The sequence below is a fragment of the Anomaloglossus baeobatrachus genome, chromosome 11 (assembly GCF_048569485.1).
Source record: "Anomaloglossus baeobatrachus isolate aAnoBae1 chromosome 11, aAnoBae1.hap1, whole genome shotgun sequence".
Lineage (NCBI taxonomy): Eukaryota > Metazoa > Chordata > Amphibia > Anura > Aromobatidae > Anomaloglossus > Anomaloglossus baeobatrachus.
Genome location: NC_134363.1, coordinates 142,726,098 through 142,741,052, shown reverse-complemented (window position 1 = coordinate 142,741,052; position 14,955 = coordinate 142,726,098). Strand labels below are relative to the sequence as shown.

Genomic DNA, 14,955 nt, shown 5'->3' with positions numbered 1-14,955 from the left:
CACTTATAAATACAGATGTAGTAATCCTTAACTTGTAATATTGCACAATACTTTCTTAACGGGAACATGTCACCAGGTTTTTCCCTTATGAGCTGCAGCCAGTTAGCCCTTATATACAACATTCTAGAATACTGTATATAAGAGCCCAGGCTGCTCTGTATAACGTAAAAAACACTCTTATAATTCTCACCTAGGGGACGATCTGGTCCGATGGCTGTCACTGCTCTCCTGTCCTGCACCTGCGATAGCCATCCTCCTTCTTCTGAGCCACATATGGATGACATGTTCTACGTCATCCACACAGGCCGGCATTGCGGTTCTGTGCAGACACACTTTGATCTGCCCTGCTGAGGGCAGATCAAACTACAGTAATGTGCAGGTGTGAGGAAAGGTTACATGAAAGGTCACAGGAAAGGTCAAAGACCACCCGTGTATGCACACCACAATACTTTCATCTGCCCTCAGCAGGGTATATCAAAGTGCGTCTGTGCAGGAACGCAATGCCGGCCTGTGTGGATGACATAGGACATGTCATGCACACGGGCCTTAGAAGAAGGAGGACAGCAATCGCGATAGAGAAGAGGTGCTGGACCGGAAAGCAGCGACACCCATCAAACCGGACCACCCCCTAGGTGAGTATTATAAAGGTGTTTTTTACATTCTACAGAGCAGCCTGGGCTCTTATATACAGCATTCTAGAATACTGTATATAAGAGCTCAATGGTGGTGTTCTCAGCTTATAAGGGAAAAACCTGGTGACAGGTTTCCTTTAACAGTAGTCATGAAAGACGTTACCTGGTAAGCTATGGATTGCTACATGTGTACAGGATCACAATAAAAAAAAGTACATCAATACATCACCAGAATCACCAAAAGTACAAAAATAAATCACCATAACCATCAACAGTACAGGAATACATCACTAAAAGCACCAACAGTACATGAATACAGCACCACAACCACTATCGATACATGAATACATCACCAGAAGTACTATCAGTAAATGGATACATCACCAGGAGCACCATTAATCCATTATTACATCACCAGAACCACAAACAGTACATGAAGACATAACCAGAAACATACTGGGTCTTTTCTGAACATTGCTCCTTCTCTATACAGTGCCACATACTGCGCCCTCACACTGTGCCTCGCTTATCGTCTCTATCATGTCTGTACTCTTTCCCTACACTTTTCCTCTTCTGCACAATGTCCTCCCACAATTCACTCTTTCTATACTGTCTCTTCACACTGTGCACTCCACACACATACACTGCCAAGTCTGTATTCTGTACAACCTTCTCACATTTTCCCCACGATACTGTTCCCTCACAATATCCCCAAACATTTCTCTCACCACATACCATATACAGAGGTACACTAAAGATAAAAGTAGGAGCGGGCCCCCTAAATATTATATCTAGAGGAGTTTCTCAGAAATGCTATATCCATGAAATACTCATCCACTACCTCTTTTAGGTAGCGCTCACATCAGCAGTATTTTGCCGCAAAACCGGATCCGTGACAAATGTATTTTAGTTCCATTCATTTCATGGACTTGCGGCACGATGCGGTCACATGTGGTTCTGTATGATGCACGCAACCGCATGTGACTGCATCTTGCCGCGAGTCCGTTGGAAGTGAATGGAACTAAAACGCATTTGTGACGGATCCGGTTTTGCGGCAAAATAAATTTAGCGCTGCCTAAGACTTCTGTCCTTGAAAATTCCTCTACTACACATGATTTGGTGTTTTAGAGCAGGGACCCTGAATCCTTTTCTACAGGCGCCTCATCAGTCAGGTGTGTGCAGCATACGTGCCTACCGTCTACATTGCCCAGTAGGATTCCCTTGGCGGTGTTGATGTTCACAGCTGATTCCGCAAAATGAGATTTATAACCAAGACTATTCTTTTTTTTTGTCTTTCAGGCTATTTATTATGGTTTTTTATCATTTAATTTAATCTTTTTTGTGCTGATGTTTTGCATTTCCATATCTACAAGTGTGTTTGGCTGCAGAACTATCTGCCGATCGTCTTTTCAAGAAATAGTAAGTTGTCAATTTTATAGTCTATTTTACAGTTGAATATAGAAAGATTTGCATGACCGTGGCCCGGCATCCACATTGATACTTTGTGTTAGCTGGATGAGGACAATGTGTATTTCCTAGGCCGCTTCTTGTGAATATTTTTGCAAAAGTTAACCAAAACAGCTTGGTGTAACTTCCAACTATTTTAAGTGGCTGCAAAAGTTAGGTCTCACATACATATTAAGTTTTGTGCACAACCTTAATACAATGGCACAGAGAGTCCCTGATGAGGGGCAACCACCCCGAAACAGAGTTTGAAACCAAAAAAATGAGCCAGAGCATGAGTTGGTATATATGCAACTTATAAGGCGCAAGTTCACATGTTTTTCATCTTAGGTGTTCTATGTCTTGTGGCCAGGGTGAACATGCGGCTTAAAAGTTGCATGTACACTAACTAATCAACTTTTCTGGTTTCTTAGTAGTCTCTTTTACTCAGCACAACTACGTTGTGGCCCCCTTTTCAGTGAGCTGGACATTTAATCTATAGTGCTTCGCATGGCTGTGTGTCCAGTCAGGACCCAGTCACTCTCTGCCCTTATTCAGATTGAGGTCTGTTTTGACACATGGTAAGTAGAGTTGAGCGAATACCCAACTATTCGTACCCGCTATACTCATAACGAGTACTGTCTAATACTCGCGCATTCATTCCAAATAGTGTAATGCAAGTCACAGGGGGAAAAACTCACAAAGTAACGAGTAACCCGAATTCCACACAATTTGCTACTCGCAGGATTAGTACGGCATTCGGGTTACTCGTTATTGCAAGTTTTTCCCCATTGACTTGCATTGCACACGCTATTCGGAATGAATACGCAAGTAGAAGACAGTACTCGTTATGAGTATAGCAAGTACAAATAGTTAGGTCAACTCTAATGGTGAGGTTTTAATACTAGAGAGTGTAGGCACTGTCCCGATTGGGTACACTTTGTCGCGGTGGGATGGCTTTACCCTTTTTTGATCAAAATAGTGTTTACTAAGTACCATATGTTTGTTTATATGCATTGTGCTTCTATTTAGTTACAGCAGGCAAGAAGGAGAACAGTCGAGTGTATATGCAAATAGAAATTTATTTATTATCAAAAGAGACAAACGCAAGACAGCAATATAAGGGAGTTAAAAACTACCACTGAATCAAGGGGGGCAAACACTGTGATGAAAATGTACAGTATAGTTGTTATCAATAGCCGTGGGAGAGGTGAACATATATGGCTATTCTGTTAAACCAGGGGTGGGGAACCTTTTTACTGCCGGGGGCCATTTGGAATTTCCTACTAACCTTTGGGGGCCGCACAACATTATCAACTTGAAAAATTTGGTCAAACGATTAATTAACTCACCCCTACTGTGGAGGCTGGAGCTGCTTCTGTTTGGTGTGACTGTGTGTTCGGTGATATTGATCATCTTGTTTCTCACAGCTGCTTTTCCAGGTTTGTCTCGGTCTGGAGATGCTGGGGGCATATGGATCACAGGAGGGGCTGGGGCATATACATCACAGGAGGGGCTGGGGTGCATAAATTACAGGAGACACTGGGAGTACACATCACAGAAGGGGCTGGGGCATATGCATCACAGGAGGGGGCTGGGGCATATACATCAGTAGGGGGGCATGCACAGCCTTGGCTGTGGCACAGACAGCACTAGGTGGCTGCACGGACTGCACTAGGTGGCTGCACGGACTGCACTAGGTGGCTGCACGGACTGCACTAGGTGGCTGCACGGACTGCACTAGGTGGCTGCACGGACTGCACTAGGTGGCTGCACGGACTGCACTAGGTGGCTGCACGGACTGCACTAGGTGGCTGCACGGACTGCACTAGGTGGCAGCACGGACTACACTAGGTGGCAGCACGGACTACACTAGGTGGCAGCACGGACTACACTAGGTGGCAGCACGGACTACACTAGGTGGCAGCACGGACTACACTAGGTGGCAGCACGGACTACACTAGGTGGCAGCACGGACTGCACTAGGTGGCAGCACGGACTGCACTAGGTGGCAGCACGGACTGCACTAGGTGGCAGCACGGACTGCACTAGGTGGCAGCACGGACTGCACTAGGTGGCAGCACGGACAGCACTAGGTGGCAGCACGGACAGCACTAGGTGGCAGCACGGACAGCACTAGGTGGCAGCACGGACAGCACTAGGTGGCAGCACAGACAGCACTAGGTGGCAGCACAGACAGCACTAGGTGGCAGCACAGACAGCACTATGTGGCAGCACAGACAGCACTAGGTGGCATCACTAGGGAGACACAGAGAAGTCTGGGGGAGCATAGACATCAACAGGAGGGCACAGACTGGGAGGCATAGAAAGCAGTGGGAGGGTACAGACAGCAGTAGCAAGTTCAGACCACTGGGGGGGTACATAGTACTGAGGGGTGGCACACAGCACTGGGGAGCACGGACAGCATAAGGGGCCACAGACAGCACTAGGTGGCTGCACGGACTGCACTAGGTGGCTGCACGGACTGCACTAGGTGGCTGCACGGACTGCACTAGGTGGCTGCACGGACTGCACTAGGTGGCTGCACGGACTGCACTAGGTGGCTGCACGGACTGCACTAGGTGGCTGCACGGACTGCACTAGGTGGCTGCACGGACTGCACTAGGTGGCAGCACGGACTGCACTAGGTGGCAGCACGGACTGCACTAGGTGGCAGCACGGACTGCACTAGGTGGCAGCACGGACTGCACTAGGTGGCAGCACTAGGGAGACACAGAGACGTCTGGGGGAGCATAGACAACAACAGGAGGGCACAGACTGGGGGGCATAGAAAGCAGTGGGAGGGTACAGACAGCAGTAGCAAGTTCAGACCACTGGGGGGTACATAGTACTGAGGGGTGGCACACAGCACTGGGGAGCACGGACAGCATAAGGGGGCTCAGACAGCACTGACCGTGGCATGGACAGCACTGGTGGCAGCATGGACAGCATTAGGTGGTGCGGACAGCACTGGGGGGGCATAGACATCACCCAAGGGGTACAGACATTACTAGGGGAGCACACACAGTACTAAGGGGTACACACTGTACTAGGGGTGTACTCAACATTAGGGGGTACACACTGCAGTAGGGGGTACACACTGCATTAGGGGGTACACACAGCATTAGGGGGTACACAGCATTAGGTGGGTACACACAGCATTAGGGGGGTAGACACAGCATTAGGGGGGTACACACAGCATTAGGGGGGTACACAGCACTGGGGGACACACAGCATTAGGGGTACACAGCACGAGGGGGTACACGGCACTGGGGGGTACACACACAGCACGAGGGAGTACACTTAGCGGGGGGGGGGGGTGTAGCGATGGGTTGCGTACTCACAGTGAGGGGGAGGAGGAGTCACGCAGACAGCAGGTCCGGGAGGCTGGTAAATCTGCTGCAGCTCTTCTGTGACATATCGCAGCGTGCTGCTTACCCCGCCCACCAGAGCAGAGAGCACACTAGCACAGGCCGGGGTTAAGCCTAGAATGTATGGGCTGCAGTCAGGTCCTGGAAGTCAGGATCTGGATAGAGCCAGTACATTCTAGCATCTACCCTCAAGGCATCAGGCAGTAAGATTTAAAGGGCCGGCAGCCGGGAAAAGCGCGGCTACTGCCAGAGCACAGCGGTCCCTGGGAATGTGCCTGGGGGCCGCATAAAAAGTCGTGAAGGGCCGTATACGGCCCGCGGGCCGGAGGTTCCCCACCCCTGTGTTAAACCATCAAAAATAGATGTGATATAATGATAATATCTATTGTTCACACTCTCTACTAGTCGTGGGAGAGGCATGCGGTTTAAAATAATGGGGGAAACAATTAGCCGTGGGAGGAGAGGTGCTGGATGTTTTACAATCCTCTAGTCGTAGAATGAGGGAAGGTAAAGGTATACTGAAAGATAGTCAAACACACTGGGGTAGGTGGAATATATACTCTATTCAACTGACAATTGCAGTATATATACTGGTAAAGCCCAACCCCACCCAGGTATGTAAAAAACCATATCGGCAGTTTCCAACCAAAGGCCAATAGTTGCCAATAGTTCTCTGGCATACAAATTATCACAAAGTCTAAAGTGCAAGTGCATATCAATAGAAAATGTCCAATGTCAAAGAAAAAAAAAAAAAAAGTCACAGTAAAAAACCACATGCCAACAAGAAACCAGCCATGGAAGTCAAAGGTATAGAATCACATGATGCACATACCCAAAGAGGAGGACGGGATCCCGTGAATAGCGTATTGATATATTCCACCTACCCCAGTGTGTTTGACTATCTTTCAGTATACCTTCACCTTCCCTCATTCTACGACTAGAGGATTGTAAAACATTCAGCACCTCTCCTCCCAAGGCTAATTGTTTCCTCCATTGTTTTAAACCGCATGCCTCTCCCACGACTAGTAGAGAGTGTGAACAATAGATATTATCATTATATCACATCTATTTTTGATGGTTTAACAGAATAGCCATATATGTTCACCTCTCCCACAGCTATTGATAACAACTATACTGTACATTTTCATCACAGTGTTTGCCCCCCTTGATTCAGTGGTAGTTTTTAACTCCCTTTATATTGCTGTCTTGCGTTTGTCTCTTTTGATAATAAATAAATTTCTATTTGCATATACACTCGACTGTTCTCCTTCTTGTATGCTATTACGAGTGGTGCATATACCCCGCCAGCGCAAGTGTACTGGCGGAGTATTTACCTTATGGCTCAGTCCTTGAGAAATTGTCTCATATTAGTTACAGCAGGGTATATGTTCATATTATTTTCATCTTGTGTTTTCTTAAAGGGAACCTGTCATCAGAAATTTCGCCCAAAAGCTAAAAGATTCCCCCTCTGCAGCTCCTGGGCTGCATTCTAGGAAGGTCCCTGTTATTATTGTGCCCCATGTGAGACCAAAATAAAGCCTTTATAAAGTTCTACCTTTTTGTATGCAGCTTCTGTAAATCTGACACGGGGGCGGGCTCTCTGCTGTCCGTTATTCTGCCCCCTGGTCCTGTACGCCGCCCCCATCGCTCCTTTCCATATCTGATGCACCGCCCACTGCTCCAGCCATCCCTGCGCATGCCCAGTGCCAGTCTCACAGGACTGAGCAGTGTGACCGCTGGTGACATGTGCGCAGGCAAGTGATTATGGGCGGGACTGTGACTGTTATCAGCAAGTACCCGCCCATAATCTCGTGAGCGCGCAAACCTCTCCAGCGGTCACACTGAGCTCAGTGTAGATGCTAGACTGTATGGGCTGCTTCCAGGGATGACGTCCCTTTGTCATGTGATAGTATTTTGAACACGCCCCTATCACATGACAAAGGGACGTCATCCCTGGAAGCAGCCCATACAGTCTAGCATCTACACTGAGCTCAGTGTGACCACTGGAGAGGTTTGCGCGCTCACGAGATTATGGGCGGGTACTTGCTGATAACAGTCACAGTCCCGCCCATAATCACTTGCCTGCGCACACGTCACCAGCGGTCACACTGCTCAGTCCCGTGAGACTGGCACTGGGCATGCGCGGGGATGGCTGGAGCAGTGGGCGGTGCATCAGATATGGAAAGGAGCGATGGGGGCGGCGTACAGGACCAGGAGGCAGAATAACGGACGGCAGAGAGCCCGCCCCCGTGTCAGATTTACAGAAGCTGCATACAAAAAGGTAGAACTTTATAAAGGCTTTATTTTGGTCTCACATGGGGCACAATAATAACAGGGACCTTCCTAGAATGCAGCCCAGGAGCTGCAGAGGGAAAATCTTTTAGCTTTTGGGCGAAATTTCTGATGACAGGTTCCCTTTAAATAGAGTGTTGAGTTTGGTTTTTAATCATAAAACAAGGCTTGTTAAAGGGTAAATATTGACTTTAAAGGGAACCTTCCCCAGGATTTTACCCTATAAGCTGCAGCCAGCACCAGTGAGCTCTTATATACAGCATTCAAGAATACTGTATATAAGAGCCCAGGCCGCGCTGTATAATGTAAAAAATAGCTTTTATTGTACTCACCTGCGGGGCGGTCGGGTCCAATGTGCGTCGCTGGCCTCAGACCAGCGCCTCGTCTCCTCCATCCTCCTTCCTTGCTCCATGTGATGATGATGCGTCCTACATCATCTACACAGAGACCTCTAGTGTGCTCCTGCACATGCACACATTGATCTGCTATGCTGAGGGCAGGCATGGCGCAGGCGAGACAAAAGGTCAAAGAACGCCCGTGCATGGGCACTACAATACTTTGATCTGTCCTCAGCAGGGCAGAAAGAAGTGCGCATGTGCAGGAGAATAATGGAGGCATCTGTGTGGATGACGTAGGACATCATCACCATAATCCACATGGAGCTGGGAAGGAGGATGCGACTGCACAGGATAGAGAAGGCGCCGAATATGAGACAAGTGACACCTACTGGACTCAACCACCCCCTAAGTGAGTATCATAAAGGTGTTTTTACGTTATACAGAGCGACCTGGGCTCTTATACACAGCATTCTAGAATACTGTATATAACAGCTCACTGGTGGCAGTCGCAGCTTATAGGGGCCAAATCTGGTGACAGGTTCCCTTTAAGAATTGCTACATCCAATAGATGGTGTTAGGCTATGTGCGCACGTTGCGTTCTCTGCAGTGCAGAAAAGAATGCACCCTCTGGCAGACTGGACACTGCGTTTGTAAAAAAAATGCATCCACAACGCATGCATTTTGGATGCTTTTTCAATGCATTTTGCATGCGTTTTGGATGCATTTTTGACAGTGCGTTCCCCCGGCAATTCAGCTCTGCTACATGCCGGCTGACAGCACACATAGACAGAGTCGCGCGATGACAATGAACTCGGGTGAACTTCACCCGACTTTATTGTCATATCGCAGCTCTGTCTGTGTGTGGCGTCCTGATTAGCGGTCACCCGTGAAGGACTCACCGGTGACCGCTAATCCCCTGAGTCACTGAAGGTAACTCAGGTTACCCGCGGCCAGCTGGAGTCCTCCACCCGAGACTGTAACTCACCTGTGACTTCATCGCTGATCGCGCGGTTCACTTCAGGTGCTGCGTGGAGCTGACATAGTGGTCTGGTCTGTGACTGCTCTTGTCAGCTTCATATAGCAGTGCTGAGAGCGTCACGAGACCTCTGTGGATTACGTCGGACCTGGAGGGGTATTTGAGGATTTTAATAAAGTGGTGAAAGAGGGTGTTTTTTTTGTCTTTCCAAATAAAGGATTTTTTCGGGTGTTTGTGTTCATTTACTTTCACTTACAGGTTAATCATGGGGGGGGGGTCTCATAGACACCTGTCATGATCAACCTAGGACTTAGTGGCAGCTATGGGCTGCTGCCATTATCTCCTTATTACCCTGATTGCCACCGCACCAGGGCAATTCGGGATGAGTTGGGTAAAGTCCCGGGACTCTGGCATCTAAAGGATGCGGCAAGAGTAAGGGGCACTTTGCACACTACGACATCGCAAGCCGATGCTGCAATGCCGTGCGCGATAGTCCCCGACCCTGTCGCAGCTGCGATATCATGGTTATAGCTGCCGTAGCGAACATTATCGCTACGGCAGCTTCACATGCACTCACCTGCCCTGCGACGTCGCTCTGGCCGGCGAACCGCCTCCTTATTAAGGGGGCAGGTCGTGCGGCGTCATAGTGACGTCACACAGCAGGCGGCCAATAGAAGCAGAGGGGCGGAGATGAGCAGGACGTAAACATCCCGCCCACCTCCTTCCTTCCGCATAGCCGGCGTAAGCCGCAGGACGCACGTAGGAGATGTTCCTCGCTCCTGCGGCTTCACACACAGCGATGTGTGCTGCCACAGGAACGAGTAACAACTTCGTAACATCGGTATTTCCCAATTCATTCCCAGATGTGCGTCACTTAGAGTTCAAATCCACTTCTTCTATGAAGAGGTTTCTAGCAAATTTTTTCATTGAAACTATAGAAGATGAAAGGAGGTCTCCCTGCAATATTAGGCTCCGCAGTCTGAGAGCTCAGTTACAATTTTACACCCTTGTGCACTCCAAGCACTAAAAAATGAGAAAATATATATCGTCAACAAACGCTAACATTATGGATGTTGTATCTACCATTAATACAAGGAGTTTTCTGCTCGCATTAAAGCTTGTTCTACTTCAGCTATTCAAAAAAATGTTTTGTTTTGTTTTTTTTTAATTTCAGAATGTGGTCATCTATCAAACCACATCCTCAAATCACGCATCTGATCCCACGAGACATGTATCTCCTGACTCCATAGAAGACTTCTCATCTGCCCCAAAGACACAGACATGAAGTCACCAGTCGTGACGCACCAATGGCAAGAAGATTACAAGCCAAATTCAATGACATTATCCTCCTGCACTACCTGTGACTTTATAACATTGCCTGTGCACTGCCGAAATATTTCATTAATAAGCAATGTATGGTAATATTATGTCCAATTGCAGTATATACTATCACTAACATGTATTATGTTTTGTACAATACAAGTAATAAACAAAGAGGTAAAAGAAATAATAAAGTACATAGACGTAGATGTTCAAGATCACATCTTTTTTTGAAGCTTGTTTCCTTTATTTTATGTGCGGTAGTTGTCTGATTTATTTGTTTTTCATGCACTGACTTTTTATTCAGCATTTGAAACCAATTTGAAGAACTTGAACTGCAGTGTAAAGCATGTGGGAGAGATAAAGCTGTGGCTTGCACCTTACATGAGTTGTTGAATAGTCAGATTGAACAAGCAGAGCTACAGAGTAATTCACAGAGCGACTAATTGTTTCTTAGACGAGGCTGGGTACCTAGGATTATATCTTTACTGTGCTATAGGTGTTATTTATTCACAAGGAGGTACAGAACGCTTGATGGTTGCAAACAGACTAAGTAGCATATTAAACTTGACAGTTACAAATAGACTAGCACAATACAGTGCCTTGCGAAAGTATTCGGCCGCCTTGACATTTTTAACCTTTTCCCACATTTCAGGCTTCAAACATAAAGATAAAACATTTTAATGTTCTGGTGAAGAATCAACAACAAGTGGGGCACAATTGTGAAGTTGAACAAAATGTATTGCTTATTTTAGACTTTTGTTAAAATTAAACAAAATGAAAATCGGGGCGTGCAATATTATTCATCCCCTTTACTTTCAGTGCAGCAAACTCACTCCAGAAGTTCATTGAGGATCTCTGAATGATCCAATGTTGTCCTAAATCAATGATGATAAATATAATCCACCTGTGTGTAATAAAGTCTCCGTATAAATGCTCTGTGATAGTCTCAGCGTTCTGTTTAAAGCACAGAGAGCATCATGAAGACCAAGGAACACAGCAGGCAGGTCCTTGATACTGTTGCGGAGAAGTATAAAGCCTGATTTGGTTACAAAATGATTTCCAAAACTTTAAACATCCCAAGGAGCACTGTGCAAGCGATCATATTGAAATGAAAAGAGTATCATACCACTGCAAATCTAGCAAGACCCAACTGTCAATCCAAACAAGGAGAAGACTGATCAGAGATGCAGCCAAGAGGCCCATGATCACTCTGGATGAACTTCAGAGATCTATAGCTGAGGTGGGAGAGTCTTTCCACAGGACAACAATCAGTCTACTGTACAAATCTGGCCTTTATGGAAGAGTGGCAAGAAGAAAGCCATTTCTCAAAGATATCCATAAAAAGTGTTGTTTAAAGTTTGCCACAAGCCACCTGGGAGTCACCAAACATGTAGAAGAAGGTGCTCTGGTCAGATGAAACCAAAATTGAACTTTTTGGGCACAATGCCAAACGATATGTTTTGCGTAAAAGCAACACAGCTCATCACACTGAACACACCATCCCCACTGTCAAACATGGTGGTGGCAGCATCATGGTTTGGGCCTGCTTTTCTTTAGCAGGGACAGGGAAGATGGTTAACATTGATAAGCAGATGGATGGATCTAAATACAGGACCATTCTTGAAGAAAACCTGTTGGAGTCTTCAAAAGACCGAAGACAGGGACGGAGATTTGTCTTTCAACAAGACAATGATCCCAAACATAAAGCAAAATCTACAATGGAATGGTTCAGAAATAAACGTATCCAGGTGTTAGAATGACCAAGTCACAGTCCAGACCTGAATCCAATCGAAAATCTGTGAAAAGAGCTGAAAACTGCTGTTCACAAACGCTCTCCATCCAACCGCACTCAGCTCCAACTGTTTACAAAGGAAGAATGGGTGAGAATTTCAGTCTCTCGATGTGTAAAACTGATAGACACATACCCCAAGCGACTGCAGCTGTAATCGCAGCAAAAGGTGGCGCTACAAAGTATTAACTTAAAAGGGGATGAAAGATATTGCACGCCCCAATATTCAGTTTTTTAATTTTAACAAAAGTTTAAAATAAGCAATACATTTCGTTCAACTTCACAATTGTGTCCCATTTGTTGTTGATTCTTCACCACAACATTACATTTTTTATCTTTATGTTTGAAGCCTGAAATGTGGGGAAAGGTTAAAAAATTCAAGGGGGCCGAATACTTTTGCAAGGCACAATAAACTTGATGGTTGCAAAACATACCTAAAGGCACAGTACATGAATTTAAACATGATGCTGTTCTTCAGAAGTTTCATACTAGGATTGGACTCATTGTGATATCCACTACCATACCAAGCACCAGCCAAGCAGGAAGTGTCAGAGTCAGGGCAAATCTATAAGTGGGCATAAGAAGGAGGGGAAGGATAATTGATGATGGTAGGGGGTGATGTCATCAAAGGAGGAGGGCAACGGTGTAAAGAGTGGAGTCAACGGCTAGTAAAAAAAGATCTTGTGGCTTGAACCTGATTCTTATGTACTCAGTTCAGCAGGCGATTCCACCGTTGCTGTTGGTGGAGAAGGCTAAACAACACCTGAAGGCTCTAGCTGTAGTGGAGGTGGTAGCGGTGAGTCCTATGTGCAGTCATCTCGGATGTAGGAGTCCAAATTGACTTGTATAGGGTTTGTTATCCAGGTCAATTCAAGTTCAGGTTAAGTTCGGTGACCAAACCAATTTTTTTTTTTTCAAGTCTGTGAAAATTTGGCAAACCCGAATATCTAATCCCGAATCATCTCCGATAGTCTGTCGTTAATTAATCTGCTCTCCAATGAGAACATAAATAGTCACGTCAGCCTATGATAACTGCACTACTCATCAATGTAAAAAGTACAAAATCTTGGGATGTTTTTTAATATCACATAAAAAGAACATGAACTTTAGTTTAAAACATTTTTTATGATTCTAAATTTTTTTAGGTCACTTGAAAGCAGCTTAAGTGAGGCATAAAAGTGTCTTACTCATTTATGATTCATAACCAAAATTCATGGCAAGTCATTAATCTTATGCAATGTAGCAAGAAGCCAAACCCAGAGGAAATTGCATCACATTGCACAGTATAAATCCATTATAAATCTGATATATAACTATATAGATTTTGGGAAAAATAATAAAAACGAGAGACAAAAGAATCAATAAAAGAACGGAGAATCACCTGCTAATCAACGGAATGACATAAGATGAAGATTAGGGATGATCGAATTACTCAAATATTTGGCTTCGCAAATATCTGACGAATAGGTCGCCGCTATGCGAATATTCGATGCGCAATGTAAGTCTATGGGAAGCCCGAATAGTTCCGAATAGTTGTTATTCGGGTTTCCCATAGACTTACATTGCGCATCAAATATTCGCAAGTAGTCGAATAGCGGCGACCTATTCGGCAAATATTCGCAAAGCCGAATATTTGAGGTATTCGATCATCCCTAATAAAGATCTGTTATAATCAGATCATCTTGCACCCACTAAAGAACATGTGAACATTGATTCTAGGAGAATGTTCACACTTTGCACCTTGGCTGCTGATTTTGTTGCAAAAAATTCTGCAACTGTCCCATTCATCTGAAACAAGAATCCTATGCAGCTTGGAAATTCAATTTTCATGGCGTTTGTAATATTTGTGTAAGTAGGTGGACTGAGTGCTGTAATGTTCCTTTCCCTGAAGACACCAGTCGCGTTGTTGTATTGTTGTAATGCTGGATTGGAGCCACAGACTCAGACTGGCTGTAAGGGGAGTCTAGAGAAAAGCCCCTCACAAAGAAGGACCCCAAGAACTCTGCAACCCTTTAACCCCTATACAGGGATTTGGAATTACACAAAGCCCCAGAGATCACTACCTGTGGTAGGCTGTAGTCCGTGGTCATCAGGCAGGGTCAAAAACCAGGAGATGCTAAACAGGAACAGAATCGGCAGGCAAGGGCGTAGTGAGGAGACAAAGCAGAGGTCAAATCCGGAACTGGCAGCAAGGTACAAAAACGACAGGCAGGAGGGTAGTCAAAAAACAAGCAAAGGTCAGCGCACAGAAATCAAAATACAAACAGCACATGAACCAGGAGTACAGAACTATCTCTGGCAGTGGTCATGTGACAGGAGGGGGAATAAGAAGGGTGTGGTGTCTTCCCATTGGCTGCAGGTGAATGTGGCAACGTCAGCTGGAAGACACACGCCACCTACAGTCAGACAGTGGTACTGCAGGTTCCAGGGAAACCCAGCCTAGTGGATGAGTGGAGCCTGTGCTCCACAGAGCCATGGGCACCAACTCCTCTCCCATCATCAGCACTATCCATGGTGGGAACACTGCGTTGTCTGGCGATCGGAGCAGAAGTCGCTGGAGCGGACTCCGGTGGGGACGTGACAATTGTTGAATAGTGTACTGTAATTGGTGTGCTGCGTCTTTTTTAAATAATGTACTAAAAATATATTAAAAAGACTGACCTGCACATCCAACAGCTGTGAACAGGTGCTAGCTGAATACACATTATAACTAAAAAACACATACAAGTGCACACTGAAATGCTAACAATGAATAAGTGAACTCTGGTATTGCATTACTGCTATAGGAATA

The 14,955-nt window shown here is 45.8% G+C and overlaps 1 protein-coding gene across 1 annotated transcript in view; it reads left to right on the top strand.

The window, feature by feature from the left end:
* The window catches only part of LOC142256252 (membrane-spanning 4-domains subfamily A member 4A-like), a 39,185-nt gene extending 28,606 nt beyond the window's left edge, over positions 1-10,579 (top strand). The window contains exons 6-7 of the mRNA XM_075327828.1: positions 1,932-2,051; positions 10,227-10,579. Coding sequence (XP_075183943.1) covers positions 1,932-2,051; positions 10,227-10,337 — 231 coding nt within the window. The 3' untranslated portion in view covers positions 10,338-10,579. The remainder of the gene's footprint in view (positions 1-1,931; positions 2,052-10,226) is intronic.
* The last annotated feature ends 4,376 nt before the right edge of the window (positions 10,580-14,955 follow it).